The 23672-nt window shown below is 39.9% G+C and overlaps 3 protein-coding genes across 3 annotated transcripts in view; 2 read left to right on the top strand and 1 right to left on the bottom strand.

Annotated features, from left to right (window-relative positions):
* Nucleotides 1-9918, top strand: part of LOC115633699 (semaphorin-2A) — a 55192-nt gene extending 45274 nt beyond the window's left edge. Inside the window, exons 8-14 of the mRNA XM_030531162.1 lie at nucleotides 48-404; nucleotides 3888-4116; nucleotides 5073-5576; nucleotides 6389-6541; nucleotides 7606-7714; nucleotides 8213-8312; nucleotides 8727-9918. Of these exons, the coding sequence (XP_030387022.1) occupies nucleotides 48-404; nucleotides 3888-4116; nucleotides 5073-5576; nucleotides 6389-6541; nucleotides 7606-7714; nucleotides 8213-8305 (1445 nt within the window). The 3' untranslated portion in view covers nucleotides 8306-8312; nucleotides 8727-9918. The remainder of the gene's footprint in view (nucleotides 1-47; nucleotides 405-3887; nucleotides 4117-5072; nucleotides 5577-6388; nucleotides 6542-7605; nucleotides 7715-8212; nucleotides 8313-8726) is intronic.
* A 4090-nt stretch (nucleotides 9919-14008) lies between these two features.
* Nucleotides 14009-14937, top strand: LOC115625138. The gene is made up of 2 exons (XM_030520060.1): nucleotides 14009-14684; nucleotides 14740-14937. The coding sequence occupies exons 1-2, from the start codon at nucleotides 14043-14045 to the stop codon at nucleotides 14863-14865; spliced, it is 768 nt and encodes a 255-aa protein (XP_030375920.1). The 5' UTR covers nucleotides 14009-14042; the 3' UTR covers nucleotides 14866-14937.
* Nucleotides 14938-18826: 3889 nt separating this feature from the next.
* LOC115625121 (NADP-dependent malic enzyme-like) lies at nucleotides 18827-20756 on the bottom strand. Its single transcript, XM_030520036.1, has one exon. The coding sequence runs from the start codon at nucleotides 20730-20732 to the stop codon at nucleotides 18894-18896; it is 1839 nt and encodes a 612-aa protein (XP_030375896.1). The 5' UTR covers nucleotides 20733-20756; the 3' UTR covers nucleotides 18827-18893.
* Nucleotides 20757-23672: the final 2916 nt, after the last annotated feature.

Genomic DNA, 23672 nt, shown 5'->3' with positions numbered 1-23672 from the left:
CTAGGAAGGAGACTAACCATCTATTATCATAACGTCTTTTTGCTTAGAGCCCAACTTCGTGGGCAGCTTTGATATCGGCGACTTCGTCTACTTCTTCTTTCGTGAGCATGCTGTGGAGTACATCAATTGTGGCAAGGCGGTCTATTCGCGAGTGGCCCGCGTGTGCAAGAACGATCGCGGGGGCAAGTATATGATCAGCCAGAACTGGGCCACCTACCTGAAGGCCCGGATGAACTGCAGCATATCGAGCGAGTTCCCCTTCTACTTCAATGAGATTCAGTCAGTGTACAAGATGCCCAATGACGACTCCAAGTTCTACGCCACATTCACGACCAACACCAATGGACTGATTGGCTCCGCGGTCTGCAGCTACGATATACGCGACATCAATGCAGCCTTCGACGGTGAGTGAGTCCAACAGGAGGGTGTGGGGAGGTGGGGCAAGGGGTTGGCAGACGTGAAGCGGCAGCACCAGCAGCAGCTGCTGGCGGTATCTGTGTGTGTGAGTGAGATTTATTGCATTTGCAATAATTCTCAGCGGCGCCATTTTTACGTACGTGCATGTGGCTGCGTTTGACTTTTTCCCTCCACTGCTTCCCATTTCCTATTGCAGTGTCGGAAGAAATTACGGGTTTGAGCGCAGGTGTGTGCGCATGTGTGTGTGTGTGTGTTCTTGTCGTGGGCGCCACATTGGTATTTTAGCGTTAAATGGCGCGTATTGAATTGATGTGCAAGCTGGCAGTCTCTGGGGCCCATGGGCGATTGCTCAGTCTTTAAATGCATGAATATTTTCCAAAATTCCTCACGAGAGTATTAATACGGATATGTTCGATATGTGCAGTAAGCCTTTTCCAATCTGGGAACAAATCCTGCCTTGGCGGATTGGAATAAACATCTTTAGGTTTACAGAAAACAATATCATAAGTATTTTGTAAGTAATTGTTGAATTACAATGTATTTTGTATCACACTCTTATTTATCAAAAACTGTGTTTCAATATTAACAGTACGAGGAAGTTTATTAGGAGTGCAACAAACACATGCAACAAACACCAACTTCCTTCTGCGCTATATTGCGTGCAAATATGACGATTCGACGGAGCAAACGCTTCAAAACGTCGAAAATAAAATACTGCAGTTTGGTCCGGTAAAGCGAATTCTTTGGAGACAATGTCCTTGGAATTAACATTTTCTTCACTTTTGATTAAAAATGCAGCACGTACCTTCGTCTCGGCATCTCGGCGCTTCATCAATCAAAAATATTACTAAATATCAATTTTGAAAAATACAATTTAATTATCAGTCAGGCATAAAAACGGCCAAGGACTGCTTATCTATTGTCAGCGACAGAAAATTTGATACTCTGAATAAATCATCAGATTTCTGATTGGAAGTCTGTTCTTGCAAGCAGGTTGTAAGAATGGACTAAGTGTGTGTTGTTGAAATTGTAAGAGAAGTGCATAAAAATCTCCAAAAGTTATAAAAACATATATTATGTGTAATATTGTTCGCCCCTTTCACTGAATGCCTTCTCACACAAAGAACAAAACGCTGTAATTTATGTGAAAAGTATATTGGCTCTTCGTATTCTGATCAAGCAAGAAGTTTCTGTCCAGAGCTTATGAATTAGACAACATCAGCAATCATGGGTTGTCTGCTTGTCTAAGTAGGGCGACCTTCACGTCCGACAAAATTATTTAATAATTAGTTTCTGAAATGATACCTAGCTCCTTTCCTTATTCTGACAGCTACTTGTCTGTCCTCTTATCCTATAAATTAGCAATGTCCGGTACTACTCCTATGAATGATGAGGTATTCCTATCCATGCTAAGGCCACAATATATGTATGTATAGTATGTAGTTTAAATTTCTTCGATCTTTCCGATTTTATTGCCTTTGCTATATATAATTCGTCCTGAAGTTGAGATAATGATAAGCCTAAGAAGCATGCAAATTTACGTGCAGCCATTGTGTTTGTGGTGAGGGAGGAAAAATGAAAAAGATATGCGTGACTGGTGCTTTAAATGCACATGAAGGCTTCAGGGCGCCCACATCAGAACCTCGTCGAGGTTGCCACTAAAACGCATACAATTTGTAATGCACCCGTGGCCCGAAATCTTTTTCAGGAAAGAAAATCCGTCAGTCAGTGCGAGAAAGTGTCCCGTGTGTGTCTGCCGTGCTTGTGCTTATAACACCTTTCTAATCTGGTCACATGTTTGCAGCTTTGTGGGCGCCTGTGTGTTGCTGCGTGACATTGTGCAACATGCAACACGCGCGCTGCCAAATCAGATGCATATGCACTCATTCATTCACTCGACACGCCTCGCTGGCTGCGCCCGTAAAACGCGCATAGAAATGCAACCCAACTATATGCATTCTATATTAATATGAATGCACACATTGCATTGTGTGTGTGTGTGTGTGTGTGTGTGTATGCGTATGTATGTGTATAGTAATACACAAAAACTTGTCAACAGCAGCTAGAACGAAACGACGGAAGGCAGAATTGCGTCGGCAAGATTATTTTGCAGCTAACATTCATTTCCTTTTCCGGTGCCGTTGCCGTTGATTCCATTCCCACGTTGATTCAATTTGTGAGCGTACGCAGCTAAATCGCAAGTTTAATCAGTTGTGACATGACATGAAATAAGCAAAAATTTGTGTGACACGACGAAACTGCAACGAAATTTTTAATATTTGCAAAATAGGGTATAAGTTTCAGAATAGCTCTACACAGTTTTGAGACTCCATAGCTCAAGAAACAAATTAAATAGTTTTTCTCCTCATTTTCTTTTTGTTAAAATTAACTGTGATTCAATTTGATGACCCCTTTCATAAATACTACTTAAAACAGCTCACTATTTTAAAGTTACGAACAAAATATTTTGTATTTTAAATTCATTGTATTTGTGATTTGTTGACAGATGTTAATTTATTGAAATCTCATCTGGAGCCTCAAAATTTAATGAATTGTTATTATAGGCTTTATTTTGCCGAAAACATGTTTTTATCAATTGACAAATGTGACTCATGAAACGTGCATCCGATGTGACAGTTTGAAATCACTTGAACAGTCCGAAGTGCAGATACAATTACTGACAGTGGTGTCATCAGCGAATGTTAAAAAAGCTTTCATTATAAATGTATAGTATATACAACCATGCACACTCTTAAGTGTATGCTGACATATTTATCTGGGGCTGCCAAAAACAAGTAGAAGCATCCGCCAACATTTCCATGCAGAATATTTTGTTCAACTGATGTGGCCACAAGGAAGACGACAACGACAACGACGATAGCACTTTGTTGAAAAGTTCATTAACACCGCCACACCAAGAATGGGTATTTTTGCGTGTATGCGAGTATATGGAACAGTGCCAGGACTGACGGGCGGACCGAGAGACAGACAGACCATCAGACAAGCGCGCAGACGGAGTGCTCCAGGCGATAGCAGTGCAAAAAATCTGGCATACACTTAAAATTCATTATGAAAAGTTTGCGGGCATGTCGCTCACATACACAAGTCTCCATCAAACACACGCACGCTCTTCAACAGTGCTGCTAAGTATACAAAATATCTCTTGTAAGCCGGAGCAATTAATTATGAAAACAAATGATTATGCAGCAACATTTTAAGCACATTAAAGCCGAGCGGCCAAACAAAAACGAAGCCACGGTTTTTTTCAGTAATTAGTAGTTCGAACAGCACGTCTGCGTGTTTGTTTTTGCCACTTGCCGCCGGTTCTGGCCACAGTGCTGACACATATAAATTTAATGTAGCATACTTATGTGCGCTGCACTGTATAAGCGCCAAATAACATTCTTTCTCCTCTCTCTTCCTTCATTCTCTTTCTTCTCTTCTTTCCGCTTTCATATTCGTGTTTACAGGGAAATTCAAGGAGCAAGCCACCTCGAACAGCGCCTGGCTGCCGGTGCTCAACTCAAAGGTGCCCGACCCACGGCCAGGCACTTGCCACAACGACACCGCAACTCTGCCGGACTCCGTGCTGAACTTCATTCGGAAGCATCCGCTAATGGACAAGGCGGTCGATCATGAATTTGGCAATCCAGTCTTCTACAAGCGCGACGTCATCCTCACACGCCTCGTCGTGGACAAGTAAGTGGCAAATGTATTCATTAGTCTGCTTAGTGGTAATTGCAGCAACGGCTGCTGAATCAGCCAAAAAGTTGTTGGCAACCACCCATATGCATTAGAGTTGTGCCTGTGTGATTCGAGCGAGTTGCTAAACAAATTGTTCAAAAGCCGAAAATTATTAAACTAGCTGCACTTGTCTGTAACGCAGAAGCAAGCAACTGTTCAAACGGTGTGCCCTCAGCCACAGACACAGACATTGAAAATTATTGGAATTCCGATTCCTTTTTAAAATTATTATTATTTGCTTAAGGCTTCCAAGGCCAAAAATCATTTTAATGTAGGTTGTCATATATGCCTTTTACTTTCCAATTCAATATTTGAGCTTTTTATTTATAAATCTTGAAAAATTGACTCGCTTTTGGATAGAGCGCACATCTCTAATGTGTGCGATCTGTTCAGATGAGTGCATTTGTGTGTGTCCCAGCGGTTTTTCTGCTTGACATTTGTAAAACTAGCACACAGACACACTCGCACACTCACACACACGCACACACTGCACAAAACATTCCTGCTGCCTTTATATTATGGCTGGCATTTATTTTTTTTTTGCTACTATGTGTGTGTGTGCGTCTGGACCCTTTGCCTGCCTCCTTTTGGCTTTTGGCTGTGCTTCTGTTGTACGCGAGTTTATTTTGTGCTGTCTGCTCTTGCCATAACGACTTGTAAAATAACTTGGCCGGAAGTTATGAACAATGCGCCGCTGGATATGCTTTTAGTTAAACGTTTTGTTTAGCAAGCATAAACTTGGCCCAAGTGGAGGCCGCGTGCATTTGGGAATTGTTGCACAAAAGGAGAAATAAAAAGGAGAATACGTGGAGGAATACAAATAAGAATGCGCGTGTTTGGAACAACTTTGTACAAATGTGGCAGCAAGTTGTGCTCATTTTTATTCTATTTTCCCTCCTCCTCCTTTCCAGAATACGCATCGACAAGCTAAATCAGGAGTTTCTGGTGTACTTCGTCGCCACCAGTACAGGTCATATCTACAAGATTGTGCAGTTCATGCGCTATGGCCAGCGGCATTCCAATCTCATAGACATATTCGAGGCCTCACCACGAAACGAGCCCATTCGGGAGCTGACGCTGAGTCAAAAGACGGGATCCCTCTATCTGGCGACCGATCATCAAGTAAAACAAATTGATTTGGCCATGTGTGCCCGTCGCTATGACAGCTGTTTCCGATGCGTTGCCGATCCCTATTGTGGCTGGGACAAGGAGGTCAATGCCTGCCGACCTTACCAGCTGGGCCTGCTGCAAGACGTGGCCAACGAGACGTCGGGCATATGCGACACGAGTGTGCTGCGCAAGCGCGTGACCTCATCCTATGGCCAGACCTTGCACCTATCCTGCTTTGTGAAGATGCCCGAGGTTTTGCGGAAAAAGCAGACACGTTGGTATCATCACTCTACGGAGAAAGGACGGTGAGTGCGCAAATTCACGCCGCAAAGTAAACAGTATACTCATACATTGATAGTAGGGAGTAGATTGGGAATGTAAACTCATTTGAGTAAGGGTGGTGGTGGGGGGGTAATTCGATATGCAAATGCCGAACGCTCAGACCTGTTAACGGGCGCGCCTTTCTTCTTTTTAGCAGGCATGCATTAAACGTCATGGCTCCTTGGAGACCACAGCTGGCAGCCTTTTAAAGCATGCACGAATTTTATTAGTGCGCACAGCTATGAAAATTGAAAGCAAATAAATGAAATCGGAAGTGTAACTGAAACTTCGCTTCGTCTCACTTAGCAATGACAGCGTGCAGAACTGAAAGCGATTCGGCTGCGAGGGTTGCGGGCATGAGCATGAGCATGGGCATGGGCATGGGCATGGATTGGGTGTTGGGGGGATGTAGGGGCATGGGAAAGCGTGTTGCCAACGCCGCGGTAAATTGACACTTTAAAATGCTGTTGAAGTCTGCTTTTTGGCGTTTACGCTTATTTAAGAGCGCGCAGCGACGACGACGACGACGGCTACGACGACGAGGATGTCGATGGCGATGGCGATGGTATTGCCTTTTCTTTTGCTTTTGCCCTGAAAAGTGGGACTTATGGAGTTTGGTGTAATGGAAAAAGTTTTTGCTGCTTCGCACAAGTTTGCCCCCAAAGTTTCACACACTTTATATTGATTTTTATTGTGCGTTTCCAATGCGGTTAGGAGACAGTTTTGCTTTGCTTTTCCTCGCGTTTCGACAACCAAACGTATACAAAAATCTCTTCATCTTCCTCCACATTGGCAGTTACGAAGTGCGCTACACTCCAACCAAATACATTGAGACCAATGAGGGTGGACTCGTCCTGCTGGCCGTCAACGAGGGCGATGGCGGTCGCTATGATAGTTACCTGGATGGCACCCTTCTCTGCAGCTATGGCGTCACTGTGGATGCGCACAGGTGAGTCAAAGATTAGGTCTAAAATTCAATCTGCATTGCACGGCAATACGTCCAGAAAAAAGGTATATATATTATAAATTGGTTGTAGTATACTGTAACTTATGTTTTTACAAGATAACTAACAGAATGGATATGTATATGATAATATTAATATAGCTTAAAAGTCGTTGCAACAAGTTAACCTTGTCATAATAATTAATCATTATGCGGTCCATATCCTAGATATTTAAGTCAAATCGCAAAGTAATGACTTAAGTTTTTCTTGGCCTAAAATATTGTTTCAGCTTAGTGGGATTTAATAAATGATTTTCTAGTATTATTATTTAATTGTGCTACAAATATTGCATTTTCGGAATCATTCAAATCAGTTTAATGAAATAAAGATAAAGATGGTGGTCAATGATTCCGATATTGAAAATAAAAGCAGATACAAGTATAAGTTAGTGTAGAATATATAGAATAGGGTTGCTTAAGAAGAGTATTCTGTCATTGATATTCCATACCACTTTAAAGTTTTCAGTTGCAAATATTCTCTAAAAATGTATGATTAAGTTTCTTGATAGAGTTTGGATTTAAAAGACTAAATTAAAATGAAAACTGAGCCAATCTTTAAGAATTATAGTATGCTTGTGCTTTTTAATATCAAACAATAAATAAAAATACAGACGAATTGATAAGCTCCTCCTTTTTGGTGCCGATTAAAAATCATATGCGAGTATCCACTTAATATAATACAAGTATAAATATAAGCATATTGTTTATATTTCGACCAATTTACACTCCATAATGCCATTGGTATCCATGAATTATAAACAGCATATGTGGACAAATGGAAGCGACAAGCTGGTAGCCTTGCATTAAGATTTTTATTGGTATATAATTAGGATTAATCAGAATTGGCACAGAGTTCTGTGGAAGTCCCAACGTTGGGCATCATTAGCTTGACCTAGATTGCCGCACAAATTTACGTGATTTGGTGATGCAATTTTAATTTCCGCTGAAATATTTTGTCGATATATGTATCTATTAATTCGTTGTTGCTTTCATTTAAAATCCTTCCGCAGGTGTTCGCCGCCCTCTCAGAAACAGGATTATCAAAAGATTTACTCGCATTGGTGCAATGAGTTTGAAAAATATAAGACGGCCATGAAGCTCTGGCAATCCAAGCAGGAGGTGAGTGCCAAAATATTCTATTAAATGCGAGTTTAAGTGCTCAAACGTACACACACACACACACATATATATACATATAAACAAATATATACACATATACACACACAGAAATATATGTGTAGTTAAAGAGGCAGCTGGCGCTGCTGCTTTAATTACATCTCGTTAATTGTTTTAATTAATTTTTCATGTAATTCGCTTTTGCTTTGCCTAATTTTCAATTTATTTGCGAGCGCTCGTTGCCTGCTATTGGATGGTTGGGTGGTGGGGTGGTTGAGTGGCTCAACGTGCCACGTGCGGGTTTGCGGCGCCAGGTGTTAGGCCAGATGTTGTTCGTGCTCATTTACATTTTTGATTTTCCGCCACTTCTCGCAGATTTAATTAGTTGATTTTTGTTGCATATTTAATTCAACAATTATTGTGATTAGAATTCGTACTTTGCGTCTAAGTTCAGATTAATTAATTTTCAAAATCATCCTTTGCGTTTCGTTTCGTTTACAGCAGTGCGGCCTGAAGGACAAAAATGCGCCAGCGGTTGCTGCCAAAAATGGCAAACATGTTAACGATGTGTACAGCAACGACGCAGTGGTCTGACCTCTAAGTAAGTAATATTCACACATAAGTATATACATGCATATATTCATAAGTATATGGCTAAATATATTTCATATTTCCCATGTGCAATTAACTCTCGCTACTTTGGAATTAAACTAATTGCTTTGCTTATATCCTTAACCCTCTTTAACAATTTTTCAAATGCTTCAAACACAAACTCAGAGTTCTTGTACAGATCTGAGTTCTTGTCGGCGGGTGAGGGACCCCGGTTCGACCAATCAGTGTACATTTTGGTGTTGCTCCTAACTTTGTGTGCTTGTTTCTAAGGTGTCATGAAATTGTCTATTTAAATGTAAGTTTTGCAAGGTTTCTCACAACTCTCATAGCTAACATAGATAACATAAACATAACAACAATCTGATAAAAAATGTCTGCTTGTCTTATATCCTGCCCTTTACAGAGAGAGACAAGAGCAACGACTAAGATGTGTAAACACCCAGAAAAGTGACATGAGCCGAGCAACCAACTACTAAAGACTGAAATTTTTAAGCTTTTGAAAGACAATATTTCCATATATTTTCAATGTGTTTGCTTCATTTACAAAAATTGTTTAATGCTTAGGATGCTTTTGGTTTGGCTTAGAATTATCTAAGGACTTGAGTTCAAGTTTGAAATCTGCAACAATTGTATGTATATGTATATTAAATGTATAAAGATCAAATTATTTCAGCAACTTAACAGCATGAACTTAGCATTACTAACCAATATATACGTTTGTATGTGTAAATGCAAATGCAAGTGAAAGAAACAAGTAAACATGAAAAGTTACTAACGAAAGGATCCTGCCATAATGAGAATGGAAAAAATACGGTTTTAAACACAACTCACTGAGAGTCTCTATTTCTTCAGAATGTAATATGCGATATTTTAGCAACTGCCTAGATATATGCTAAAGAATGCACGACTACGAGTATTTTAAAATCCAAAACAGGAACCACCTAAATTAATCAAGTGTTGGCAAAATGATGGCTAAAAGACGTATCGCTCAAAGCCATTCAAGCGAAGAAACTATCGTGCCAGCAACAGCAATTAAAATCACAAAAATTAAACAACAAAAACATCAACACCACCACCACCACAACCACCACCATCATAAAACAAAACTTACAAACAAAACCGAAAACTTTGCGTTTGTATTTCACACTCGATGTTTGTTCGTGTTTGTGTTTGGAATTTAGATTTGGTTTTTGGTTTAGTTTTGTGTCGATGCGTGAGCGCTTGAATCTATATAAGGAGTAGGTGTATCTGAATAATGTACCAATACAAATACACCGTCTCGTCGGTTGGCCATGGGAAAAGATCTTAAACGAATTTGTATATTAACTAGCAATATTTGTTTAATAAATACATATATTAAAGTATAGCTATAAGCCGTAGATATTGTGTGTACTAACTAACTACGATTAACTTAAAAACAAAAAACAGTATACAAATAAAGAGTTTGGAGTATATTTATAAGATATGGAACCAAAATTTCAAATTTTCTTGATTACATATTACATTGAAGGCATTTACATACGAATCGAAGGAAGGTAAATATAGTTAGACTAGCTTAAGAGTTAAGGCATTTGTACAGTACTAGATTAGTTTTTAGCAAGGATCGTAATGTTACTTTTGATTTGTACCTTAAGTTAGATTTTTGATACATGAACAACCTTTTAATTACTCTGTAAATAACTAATGTGTTATGATAAATAAAGTAAAGCTTACCTATTCTATCTCATTTGGCTTGCAATTTATTTTCATTTGAATACAATTTTTATGGCAAAAAAAAACGAGCATGTACGAGCAGGCGAACTGAAAGTCCAGAAAAAAATGAAATGAAATGATGATGATGTCGCCTCTGTAAAGATATTGTGCCGTTTGCTGATGTTTACGATAAGCAATATAAAACATATGTATGTATTACATATATGAATAGTTACTGTGTCTTAAACACACATAGCCATACGAGTATGTAATTTTAGTAAGTTTTGTGTGGCAAAATAATTGATTAGCTAAATAAAACCACACTCGAAATACGATACAAGTACATGCATGTTATTCTCAATTTAACATACAAATTAAACAATATGCGTAAATATAGCTGTACAATTTGCATTTGTCGCTCGTCTTTAAATAGAATAGAGCAGGAAAGTTAAAAACACTTGAAGGCATTGAATATTAAATATTAATGTGCGAGCCATTAACATGAACTTCTTGCTTATGCGAGCATTATACAGTTACATAAGATATTACCAATAATAACATTTAAAATGCCACATAGAAAAATGGAAAAACTAAACGCATCTCGAACCTTAAACCACAAAAGCATACGAGTACATACAAATTAATAAATAACCGATTTGTACGTCTGTGTGTGTTTGTTTGTTTGTTTGTTTGTGCGTGCGGTAAACACAAAAATACATAAAAGAAATATTTTTCTAACTGTTTTTCTTAACATTTGACAGTTAATGTTCCAGCCTCTCCCTCACACTCCACCCCTCCTTCCACCATTCCCCACCCACTGCCTTTCCAACACCACCCACCCACAAACACACGCAAACAAACAAGCTACATTTTCGGAAATTGTAAATGAAATGAATGAATATTTTTCAGCCTATTTGCCACTGAGCTTCTAATATAAACAATATGATTTTCTCTCTAATTTAGAATTTTCATTTTGGTTTTATTGTAAATAATTCAAAGATTATGTGAAATGTTTTGTATGACAATCACATGATGATGGGGAAATTCCGAAATAGAAAGGCCGTATTTAAACGCAACTTGCAAATGCCAGTAATTGAAAATTTAAACGAAAGATGAGCATAAATGTAATCGAGTAACATTTAAATACAAGAACATACTTAATACAAATAGTTGAAAGCTAAATACGCTGAATACATGTAAAAAGTTATATATGCATATAGTCACGGCATTTTTTAAGGAAACTTGTTCAAAAAAAGAAAAACAAAAAAAAAACAATCTCGATACAAATTCACGCTAATTATTCTGTCGAGCATTAACGAAGAAAAAAAAGCAAACAAACAATAATAAAAGCAGCTTAATTATTTGTAAGCAGCTAACAGAAACAAAGCAAAACATAATGCGAAATGAGCTACATAAAATATTTCTGAAAAGCAAAAATTAATTTATGCGAACTCTAAACAAAACTAGTTGTAAAATAACAAAAAAGATGCAGTAAATAAATGTGATAAGATTCTTTAAAAATACACCCTCTCTCAGTCTTTTATTTGGAACCGATGCCACTCGACAGCCCAACAGCCCTGCCAGCCCTGCCAACCCTTTCATTTAGCGTCTGTCGAATTTTGAAATTTTCCAACACCTCCTCACACGGCTCGAACAATGGAACGGTTAACGGTAAGCAATGGGCATGGGCACGAGCCTCAGGACAACTAGGCAACTGAATTGTTAAAATTAAGCTGCCGTTTCTCACAACAACATGGCGATGATGTCGGCCGCTTTGCTTTGTTTTCAATTGTGCCGATTCGAAGAGGAGCCCAAGCGCAATTAGCAACATTATTCCTTCTAATTAAGCGCTCAAAATTTGTACAAAAGTATTTGCACCAATGCTACAGGAGCTGCAGGGCATTGCTTTGTGTGCTACACACTCATACACATACATACATATAGTACAGGCACAAGTATACAAGTATATGTACTTACAGGGACGCACATATATCCCAGTGTGTGCTTGTATTTGGGATGCTGATGGGTGGGTGAATTGTGAATATATATGTATGTACTAGTAGGTTGTGCTACGAGAACTTCCTTTCATTGTGCAGCATGTGTTTCGGTCTGTGTTTAAGGAAACGCCTTTGCCTGCCAGCTGTTTTAGAACTTTTAATGCAGAGCATGTTTGGCTCGGATGTATTAGAAAATGGCAGGAGGCAATGCGCTGAGAATTGTGTTGCACTTGCAGCAATATGTATGTGGTGGCATGGAGATGGCCTTAATTGGCATTAACATTACGAGTCAACATTGGCAGTTTTACGAGTACTATAGTGCACAAAAGGATTGACATTGGAAAGATGGCAGATGTGATTTATCCGTCGATATAGTCGACCGAAAAATAAATGAATGGATTTGGTGCCAGGGCGCGAGGGCAAATAATAAGTTAGTTATTGTACCATAATTGTTAACAAAAGCAACACCTATTGTTCGTGGGAAATGTGCAATTTAAAATTTAAAATCATATCAAACATTAAAGCACAGATAAGGATCAATTACGCCAAAAATCAATTCCTTTATATTGAATTAAATACGATTTATACGAGTGCTGGGGACATAAAAGCCAACGAACATTTTTGAATGTATGAACATATTTCTGATATTTAATATTTCTCCCTGTTCCCAAAGGGAACAACAAAAACGCGAATGTTGTGTATGGACGGAAGAATCTCATATAGAATGAGATTTTAAATAACCAGAATTGGTATCTACATACATTTAATTGATGTTATAGCCATAAATGCATTGTCTGCCGAATGATTTGTTAGCAGCTTTTGTTTTTGTTGCTGCTTTGCATCATCATATAGTGCATAGATTTTAATAATGATTTAAAAACTCACATATTTTCAAATATGTTCAATATACATATCCTAAGAAATAAAATATCGTTTGGTATTAGGCTTGATTACTGCACCGATTGTTGCTATAGTGTAGTAGAGGCTTATTATAATCGAAAAGTAATTTTTCACCGACAGTAAAATAAATTATAAGATATAATAACGCTTTACATGGGGTTTGCACTTCATACAGAATTACAACGTGCTCTGCGTATGGATTAGATAAGTTGACATATCAGGATTGATTCGAGCTGTTATGGCGCCTTATGCATATTACATAAATGTGGCATTTAGATCTTCTAGTACTATGTATGCTTTAACCCTTTGGGTGTTACAAAATCAAGCGAGCTCGACACTGAAAGTCATTGTACCTTGGCTCGTCATACTGAATAATAATATTGTATATTTACTTTATGAGCTAAGATATGCCACAAGCCCAATAGCAAAACTTTGTAAAAGGGTATAAAAAGAATCAGCATCGTGAGCTCAGCCTTTCTGAAAGTTATACTTTTATTTATTTACTTTATTATTATTTCCTAGTGTGACAAGAAAAAAATTCTTATTAATTAAGGCACAAACCTACAATTTTCATAGAACAATTTATTTATATTTAAAAATATTTAAGAGTACTATATCATGCAGCTGTCGATTTAGTGAATAAACACAATAATATCTTGGATCTAGCAGCAATTTGTTTTTTATATCGTAGCAATATGCAATATTTTGGACCCCGATTTCTCAATAGCGGAGAAAAGTCATGGCTGAAGCAAGCAACAAATCGCGATCTTACTATATATATGAACAAATATATGTGGTTATGCATATGCAGCCAGCTTTGGTGTTCCTATTGAGGGCGCAGTATTATACATTTGTCACGCAGTTCCAGCAATAGAGGCGATTACTGAACTGCTGATTACGGCGCACAGCGTCGTAGGAAAACAAAAATTTCAGTATCAACAAAGACTCATAAAACCGTTTGAAAGCATATAAATACTCGAATGTACACACATCGAAATAAGCAAATGGTGACGTCACTCGCACATATAGAAGTACAATCTGCGCCGTACAGCTCAGCTGATATACATTTTTTCGCTCAGTACATAATAGAGCGTGTGTGAGCGCGGATCGTTCCACAAACTGTTTAGAAGATGCAGAAGTATTTAGTTTTGCTGGGCATTTGCTTGATATTTGCCAACCTTGTAGCGGCTAGACACCATCTTCATCTGCATAGCGGACAGTATAGACGTAAGGCGGATGCGGCTTTGCCTCTGGAAAATGTGCGGTATTCGCCAGAACTTATGCGGGAACTGCTCGACTTTCGCAATCTAATACCACGGACAACCATTGACGAGTTGGTGGCCAAGCACACGCTTATCGATGGAGGCTTTCGCAAAGCCGTTATCTTTTTGAAAAGTTCTGAGTTCACTCGACTCCAGCACAGTGCTGAACAATTGCCAGAAGTAATTAAACTCATCAATTTCTTGCATATGAATGGGGATAGTAGGAGCCGGCAAAGGCGAAATACCAAATTCCACAGCTACGACGACTGGATCAGCGATGTTGAAACTCTTATCGTGCTCCTGGACTCAAGAAATGATAACAATCTGGAGCATCTGAACCCACCAAAGCTTGGTAGCTTTACTAGCTTTGTGCAGGAACTGCTTACCCATTTGCCTCGAGAGAGTTTTGTGGAGTTAATTAAAACAAAACTGAAGAAGTCTCCCATATTTGCTTCGTTTTACAAGGCCTTGCGAAGTGCAGAATTCAAGCCGTTGGTGGAGGAAACAATGGTGAGTGTGATACTATCGGAATTCTACAAGTATATCTAAATTCTGGACCTTGCAGCTATCGCCTAAAGTGGCTGCCATAATCCGCACTCTAAATAGTCATAAAATCGATGTACAGAGCCTTAAGACAATCGGATATGAGGCGCTCTCCTGGGGCCCCGAACCTAATGAACAAGACGATTAAAGTGTGATATAGAAGTAGTTATATGTATTTAAGTTAAAATAAAGAAGAATAAATATTCCTTAGTCTAACGTATTTTCTAATTGTTCACTCTTTATTTTGTGCTATTCTCTCAATTGTTCTTGTGCTTTGCTAATAATATTTAATATTGTTGTATTCTACTACTTAATTCTTTAACGAATTACTTAACGGAACTATTGCGTCTCCATCAGCTTTAAATTGTCAAATTGTAATAGGTAGAAGGATGCGTCTCTAACCTCATAAAATGTGATCAAAAAGTTGAAGGAAATTGTAAAAAAAACAATTTTAATTCATATTCATTTTAATTAATATTCAATGCCCCCATCAAAGTATTCGTTATTATAGTAGAACCTACAAGTATAAACTTTCAACGACTTCCGCAAAAGCTGCAGAGACGAGGATGTGGAAAAATGGCAATACATCATATATGTAGCTTGCAGAGAAGTAATGTGATTTTAGAAGACTTTTCTAATTTCTGAGGCTAAGACACATTAAAACAGAAAGGCGCAATGAAGAAATTTAATATTTTTAAATAAAAATATGGGTGGTTTTGGATAAAACGCATCGATGAACTGCTTCTAAAAATAAAATTTAAATCTATTGATTTTTCTGAGCTTTCAATAAGAGCGTCTAATACATTACTCTTGGTAGACAGACATCTTCTAGGAATGTTAGTTCTGTAAATTCCAACAAATGCTGATAAACTACCTGCGAAAAGCTTCTACCTGGCTATTACTTCACCTTCAGTTGCTGGCACAGTTTTGGACGAGGTAACACCCGTCTAATATCAAATTGCTTTACGACAGCGACAGCACATTAGACTAACTAGCGTTATTTACGCGCTTGTGCATAGACCGCCTTTCCTGTTCAGACCTGCTGCCGACTGCCTGCCCCTTCAGGTGTTGTCTTCATGCTTGCCACAGCATCAGTTGTAAATTGTTTTACCGGCTTAAGTGTAAGAAATATTCAACACTTCCAGCTGGTGGCCAGACGTGCGACGTGTGCCTGGCATATAAGCACACTTCTATGTATATGTATATGTGTGAGTATATAACTATGACTACAGGCATTCTTGGGCAGGGGAAGTGGGCTTAAGGGTTGCCACCTCGTCAGCGTGCAACACTTGGTACCGCCTTTCCTTATTATGTTTCCTTGTTTACATCGCTTTGTTGGCCACATTGTTGCTGGCCCATAATTCGCGCCATTTTCAAGTTAAATGGAAATTTATATACACCTGCACTTGTTGTTGCAGCTCCGCCAGTTCTGGGTATTTTAATCTGTGTATACTTTTATTTTTAGAGCGTGTTGTGCTAACGCGAAAAGTTGTCCAACTGCATTTAAACGCCCGAGTTTATGTACTCGTGGCTTCATTTTTTTCGCTAGTCTGCTGTTGGGGCTCAACTAGTTGGCAAACTAAAGCATTGAGCTACTTAGGGAAAATTAATTAGCAGCAGTTGCTGTAGCAGTTTGGGGTGCAACAACTTGAGGTGCAACTGAGCTTGTCTAACGAGTTTGCAAAGTTATATTAATACTTATTAATAATATTTGCCAGAGCCTTCTGCAGCAGAAAGCACTTGAAAATTCCAGTTTTGTGTGGGTCCTAATATAACAAATGATTGCGGGCAACACAGCCAATTCTGATAAGCTGAGAAGTTATTGCACAATTCAATTCTCCATACCATTTTCCATTTATAACTACATTAATCATAATACGGCGCTTACAAATTGATTGCTAATGTAACTTCGGGATATTTAGAACTAACTTTCATAATAGTTGCGAATACTAAACGTAAATGAACACCTTATACATCTTAAATAATAATGTAAATCAGTTTGCCATTAATCTTTAATCAAACTTCGATATGCACGTCAAATAATTCCGTAATTTTTGAAAACTCATCCGTCAATTTTGTGAGGTCTGTCACGCATTTTAAAATCGGTTCAACTTTATTTCCAGACCTGATGCATGCTTTATTTTTCAATACTGCACGCCTTTTGGAAAAATAACAATTATTCGAACCGCAACCCCACATGCCGCCGACAGCTAGAGACTGCCGGTTTTTCAATTAAAATGAGCCTGAAACAGAAGCGGAAGAAGGTTCAATGGAAGGTACACAGGCGATGGTCAAAGTCAATTTTTATAGTGGTCTAAAAAAAAGGGCGAACATAAAACACGCTTCCAACCTGAAATAGTCTTATGCACTACTAAATGAAATAACGATGATATACAGTTGTTTTGTCGTAGTTATTAAATAAAATTGTTGTTTACTCTTACATCTTTATTTAAGATGTGTCCTAGGTAGGACAATTATTACATTTTATGATACCTTTGACAATTAATTATCTAGTTTCTATCATGAAGGTTGGGGCGTGTGTGAATTCTGAATAAAATAAGGTCCAAACAGTGCAGCTATAAGAATGATTGAACACTAAAGGTTAACTATTAATTTCTGGATTGAGACAAGCCACAACACTGTTTTGTCTATGAAAGCCTCAGTTTCGCCTGAAGAGTTTTTCCATGAGACTAGTAAATAAGTTAAGGTGTTACCTCAATAATTCTAACTGACAAAGTCGACATACTCTTCGCCTTGGAAAATGAAGTGCAGTGACGCGCAAAAGAGTGTGGGGGCTGCTTTGCTTCAATGCTCGCAATATATGTATGTACATGCATACATACATATATACATGCATGCATATGTATGTACATATATGCAGTATAGTATTTCATTTTTGTATCGATAAATGAAATGGAACTCATACACGTACACACACTCTCACATACACGTACAGCGCAACTGTCAATGGCAGGCATGGAACACACACTCCTGCATCGCAACAATAACAACAACAACAAGTGAGCCAGAAGCAGTGGCAAGCGGGAGAAACAGGAGGTGGAGCTGGAGCAGGAGCAGAAGCAGAAGCAGAGGCAGGACCTGCATGCAATTCCATTTGGCTGCCTTTGTTGCGGCTTTGTTTCGTGCAATTTTACGGTGGTTGTTACAATTTATTATACAATTGCGATTGGTATTGTTGTTTTTAATAGTTTTCAAACCCGCACCAGGCCACAAAACACACACAAACGCAAACACACACACACATACAGCACACCAGTTGACACATGAAAATTGCATGCAGTTAATTGCCGTTGGCTGCCAGTTGCTGAATTAACGGTTTGCTCTCTTGCCAGCGACTTCATTCCCATTTCTCTGTCCGACTTTTTTGTGTGGCTCGAAATCAATATGGCGTCTGCACAAAATTATGGGTTGCCTTCGACTTTGGCCATATACGATATATGTATATGCGTATGTATGTAAGTATATTTCAACTGGCTGCAGTTGAGGGCCTAGGCATATCATTTGGCGCCCTAAATGGGCGGCAATTCCTAGTGAGGACAAACATCTGCAGCTGCAACGATATGCAATTTTCATGAGTAATTCAAAGGAACCTGACAACACTGTAACTCTAAGCCGCACGCAGTGCAGCCCCGGTGAACGTATTTATAGTCCCAGGACAACACCTCTTTACCAATACTGACAAGATACAAAATAATTGCGCAGATTTTTGATGTCGCTGTTATTTCTTTTACTCGTTCTTTGTGGCAATTACAACCGGGTTTTGGGAAGTCCTCGCCAGCGTTGTCTGTCTTGTGGTTGCGGTCGCCAATTGGTAACACAAAGATTACAAAAGTCCTACATAGCTTGGTCGTTCCACCACAGACACGGTCACCCTTTTCTGTCATCCATTTAAATGCGATTGACTAGATATTGATATAGCCGTATAAATTATACAGCTCATGGTTTATCGGTATTCGAAAATTACCGTCGACGTTTAGCGAAAATTCATCTCAGAATCTTTGCCTCGAAGCCCCCCACCGTCACCTTATCTGATGTTCTTAATGTCCGTACTTCAGTGCCGTATAGGCTCACGGGTGTGATGTCGGACGTACCTTAAGATGAATTTTATTTAAATTATTTTATATAACAGAACATAAAGTGAAGTGGACTCGGGTTCTATTTGTAGTGGGCTCGCGATTCCTCAGTTCCAATAAAGCGGTCAGACATACAATAGACCTCGTTCACATAGTCCCGGTATTCGTTTTTATACAGAGACTGCACCACAAACTGACGGGGCTTTTCGGGCTGCGGAAAGAAAGTAGCCAGGCCACGTCGGTAGGCGTAGTCGAAGACAGCCATAGCCACCTGTAGATTAATGCACATAACTTTACGAAGCGGTGGAAAGACATCTCGCATCTCTAAGTCCTCCGGCCACACCAGTTCCGATATCCTTTCGGCGGCCACAAGGAACGCCTCATCCGGAACGGTGGTCATGCCAGAGAGGACGATGCCCAAGATGATGCCGGATAGCATGAGGACGCTGCTGCAGCATCCGGGCTGGTACCGTTTGTTCGCATATTTTACGGATGGTATCTGAGAGCCAGAAATGAATATGCAGCGACCCTTTGTGCGCACGAAAGCATCTTCGGCACTGCACTCTGCGTGCTCCGCGGGCCGTGTCATGGCTAATATAATTGGACTCTCTGCGCTTTTTTCCATTGCATTAAGCACATCTGCCGTGAACGAATTGGGTTGTCCGGAGCAGCCCACAAGGACGGTAGGCTTGACTATCTCAATAATCTCTGCCAAGTGCTCAACTGGTCGGTGCCGCTTCGCGAAATTTTGAAGAGCATTGGGGACTGGATTTTTCCGATTTTTGACCACCAACCCATGCTCATCACAAAACCAGATAAGATTGTTGGCTACAGCCTCATCCAAGCCCTCCCGTTTAAAGTAAAGCATACAAAGACGCGCCATTCCAATGTTGAAGTAGTTGTCCCCAACGAAAAGTAACACGTGCTGCTCAAGCGTCTTATGGGTCAAGGGCTTGGCACCCATTATGCCGGCCAACCCACAGGCGGCCAAGCACTGTATATCCGCATTGATGAAGCACTGGCGATTGCGGTAGCGTTCCAAGAGGGCGACGGCATTATTTGTGCCAAAATCCTTGCACTGAATGATCGCACGCGGTCCGTAAAGTCGATGGACGGCCACTATAAACTCGTCAAAGAAATCATCATATTCCTTGCCCGTCACGCGATGCTGACGCAGACCAATGTACAACGGATCATTGAGCAGGACTTCGTTGTCCGTGCCAACGTCCAGCATGATGGGCAGACAGCAGTCTGGATGCAATCCACCAAACAATGTGTGCTGGCAACGCTTTGTTATGGCCAAAGCCATGCCATGAGCACCACAGTCGCCCAAGCCGAGCACCTCGGCGCCATCAGTGACAAGAAGACATCGGATGTTACGATGCGGCCAGTTCGAGAGCACTTCGAAAATGTGACCTCGATCTTTAATGGTTATAAAAAGCCCGTTGGGGTTTATGAACAGCAGACTGTAGTTGTTTATCTGGAACGATGCAGATGAGTTATCCAGCTCCTTGATGAATTTATCCAGCGAAGTGAGCATCAGGCGATAGAATAGATGACGATTTATTCTTTCCAGGTCGCTCATATAGAGATACCTCTCTATGGGGGTGGTCAGTGAATTAAAAATTTCCATGCATACTTCCATTTGCTCTTTAATGCTACGCACGGCCACCGGCAGTAAGCCATGTATGCTCAGCAGCTGGCGTTCCCGGGTTGTATAAGCCAGGCCCTTGTTGAAGCCGCTATTCCTCACCATTTCCAGGCCCGTGTGCAAGCACGGCGGTTCTTTCATGTCGTTGCGCCAGAACGTGTCCTGAATACACTGCATATGCTCGAAGCTATTGTACTTGCCATCAGTGTCGTCGCAATTCGGCTCTTTGGGTGCTACTTTTGATTTTTTACTCAACTTTTTCGAATGCATTTTGTGTGGAGACTCAATTACGATCTACGTAACTTCTTATATAGTCGTATGCGGAAAGCCTACTATAAACAAGAGAGAACGCTACAGTCGAGCAAGCCCGACAGTATAATACCCTGCATCCAGGTAAACTTCCCTCACTGAGTTATATGCGCCCAAAGCAGCAGCAAAAAGAGGAAGAAGAAGAGCGAACTTGTTGCTGCAGTGTGTGGGGGTTGCACTGGCGAGAATTTGTTTCGCTAATAACTCCTTTAGAATTGACCGAATTGAATAACATTTTAAACAACAGTAGACAATTATATATAAATAATGTGTGCAAGGTTTGGTTTAGGTAGCATTTGAAATGTGGACGCTATTGACGAAATTCTGTAGCGGGGAAGGGGGGGGGGAAATTAAAAAATAAATAAACTTGTCCTTTCTCGGACTCAGAAGAATCTGGATACCAACTTTGGCTCTTCTAGCTTTTATAGTTTCTGAGATCCTTGCGTTCATCCAGACGGACAGACGGACGGACATGTCTAGATCGATTTCTCTCGTCATGCTGATTCAGAATATATATACTTTATTGGGTCGGAGATGCTTCCTTCTGCATGTTACATACTTTGCACAAACCTAATATACCCTTTTTACCCTACGGGTACAGGGTATAATAAAATTACTGTCACTAATTTAATGAGAAACAAGAAAGGATGCTAAGGTCGAGCAGGCTCGATTCTTAAATACCCTGTACTCTCCACAAGAAAAGAAAATTAGACAAGATAGAACGCTACAGTCGAGCAAGTCCGAAAGTATAATACCCTGTACCCAGGTAAGCTCCCGACACTGAGGTACATGCGCCTCTAGCAGAAGCAAAAGGAAAAGAAGAGCGTACTTGATGCTGCAGCTTGTGAAATTGTTTCGCTAATAACTTTTCTTAGAATTGACAGATTTTGATGAAATTTGAAACAAAAGTAGATAATTATATTACTTGTATATATTATGTGTGCATAGTTTGGTAAATGTAGCTTTTTAAATGTGGACGGTATTGACGAAATTCAGGAGCGGGGGAGGCGGGAAAATTCGAAAGAATAAAATAAACTCGTCCTTTCCCGGACCTAGGAGAATATGGATGCCAAATTTGGCTATTCCAGCTTTTATAGTTTCCGAGATCCTTGCGTTCATCCAGACAGACGGACGGACGGACATGTCTAGATCGATTTCTCTCGTCATGCTGATTCAGAATATATATACCTTATGGGGTCGGAGATGATTCCTTCTGCATGTTGTGACTCGATTTTTCGTATTTACCCCCCTACAAAGCTTTATTATAATCATGAGCAGTTGTTATTCATGATTGATGAAAGCTAGAGTCAAGCAAGTGGAGAATAAAGTCGGATGTCCTCACTCTGAAATACTCTGTACATACATATGTGTAGAATCTTTATATAAACAAAATAAAAAATAAGCAAATTCCACAAAAGTAAAACAATGTTGACAGATTTACTCCGTATTCATTGTTAAGAAGGTATTTTTCCAGCCGAGGTATAACTCAGCCGTCCAGGGTTCCTTACAAGAAAATTTGTAAGTTTGTGACGGAACCATGTGACAAGAAGGTCTCGATGCCTACTGTAGGGTATCAGTCGCCGCATGCCCTGTGTCTTGGCGTTATATCGGTCGGCTCGTGCACTGCAGATATAACTGCCAAGACTCAGTTGTTCGAGTGGACCATTGCATATATCGCGGCCCATGCAATCCTTATATCGAATGTGTCTTGTGTCCACTGTAGCCGTTGGCGCTGGAGGATGTGGGGAATGAAGAAGGCTCGTTTGGCATTATATTGCCGGCGCTTGCTGTTGCAGTCACATCTTACATATATATCGAATCAAGCCTGGTATATATGAGTTGCGCTCATAGCGCCGGAAGATTGTTTAGAGAACAATAATTAAATGCGCACTGAAATATTCTTCACAATGTCTTGTATTTAAAATATCTATGCTCTTGGCCCTACGCTGCACCACGACGATTGCCGGACTACCAGAACTAACTTGGATTTGTTTCTAGGTTGATCGAGGTTATGTCCTATACTCCACTGCTGGTACTGGTCGAGTCGCACGTCTGCTTGCTTGGGTGGTCGCCGGAGAAGAGAACGAGCTATGTTTCTCTCGTTCGCTTCTAACCTCCGCCGTGTGACCGTTTCTTCCTTTTCTTATATCCCTACGTCGCGGGGGTGGCGATGCCAGCATGCTTGTCGTTACTTATTAAGTTAAGATAGCAACAATATGTGCAATAACATTAGGTAATAATATGTGATAATTTCATGTGTGATAAAGTGCGAAATTTTAGCGCGTCACATCATATAAGGCATCTTGGACCGAAATTTTCCTATAGTCTCCATCATACATGATTATACGAACGGCGTTTCCGAAAATCTCCTAGAGGAGGGAAGTGAGCAGATGTACCAAAAAGGATTATAAACTCGAATATGGCAAAATGTTGCAGATCTTTCTCTTATAGGGGTTCATACGGACGGACAGACTGACAAACAGGGCTAGCTCGACTCGTCTTGTCATGCTGCCACGCCTCCTTGTGCCTGTTACATTTTGCACTTTCCGCAAGCCTTGTACATTTCATGTAAAAAGAATTTTTTAAAACAGATTGCATATGGCGATTTTATGAAGAAGGCGGAAAAATGTTGTTGTAGAGCCATACAACATGCCGGTAATTAGATTAGGCTTGGAGTCGTACATCAATCTTGATTTGTGAAAGTTAAAATTTGACATGTTTCGTGTACTTTAGGAAACAAAGGCTAAGTCATCAGCATTGCATTCTACTTAGTAGTGGGGGGATGGAGCCTGCCACATTCAATTTGTACTCATTTGCATAGTGGCGGTGCAAGTGCAAGAAGTTTGTGGTCCAGCCGCCGCCGAGCATTATGCAAATTGTGGGGACCGTAAACCCGAACCC

This window comes from Scaptodrosophila lebanonensis, unplaced genomic scaffold (assembly GCF_003285725.1).
Source record: "Scaptodrosophila lebanonensis strain 11010-0011.00,11010-0021.00 unplaced genomic scaffold, SlebRS2 tig00000001-arrow-pilon, whole genome shotgun sequence".
NCBI lineage: Eukaryota > Metazoa > Arthropoda > Insecta > Diptera > Drosophilidae > Scaptodrosophila > Scaptodrosophila lebanonensis.
Note: the sequence above shows the minus strand (reverse complement) of the source record. Positions and strands in the feature narration are given on the sequence as shown.

Bases quoted from the DNA above. Each gene is read 5' to 3' on its own strand.
- LOC115625138 (XM_030520060.1), top strand. From the start codon at position 14,043: ATGCAGAAGTATTTAGTTTTGCTGGGCATTTGCTTGATATTTGCCAAC. The intron at 14,685-14,739 runs GTGAGTGTGATA...TGGACCTTGCAG, and splicing joins CGTTGGTGGAGGAAACAATG to CTATCGCCTAAAGTGGCTGC.
- LOC115625121 (XM_030520036.1), bottom strand. From the start codon at position 20,732: ATGCATTCGAAAAAGTTGAGTAAAAAATCAAAAGTAGCACCCAAAGAG.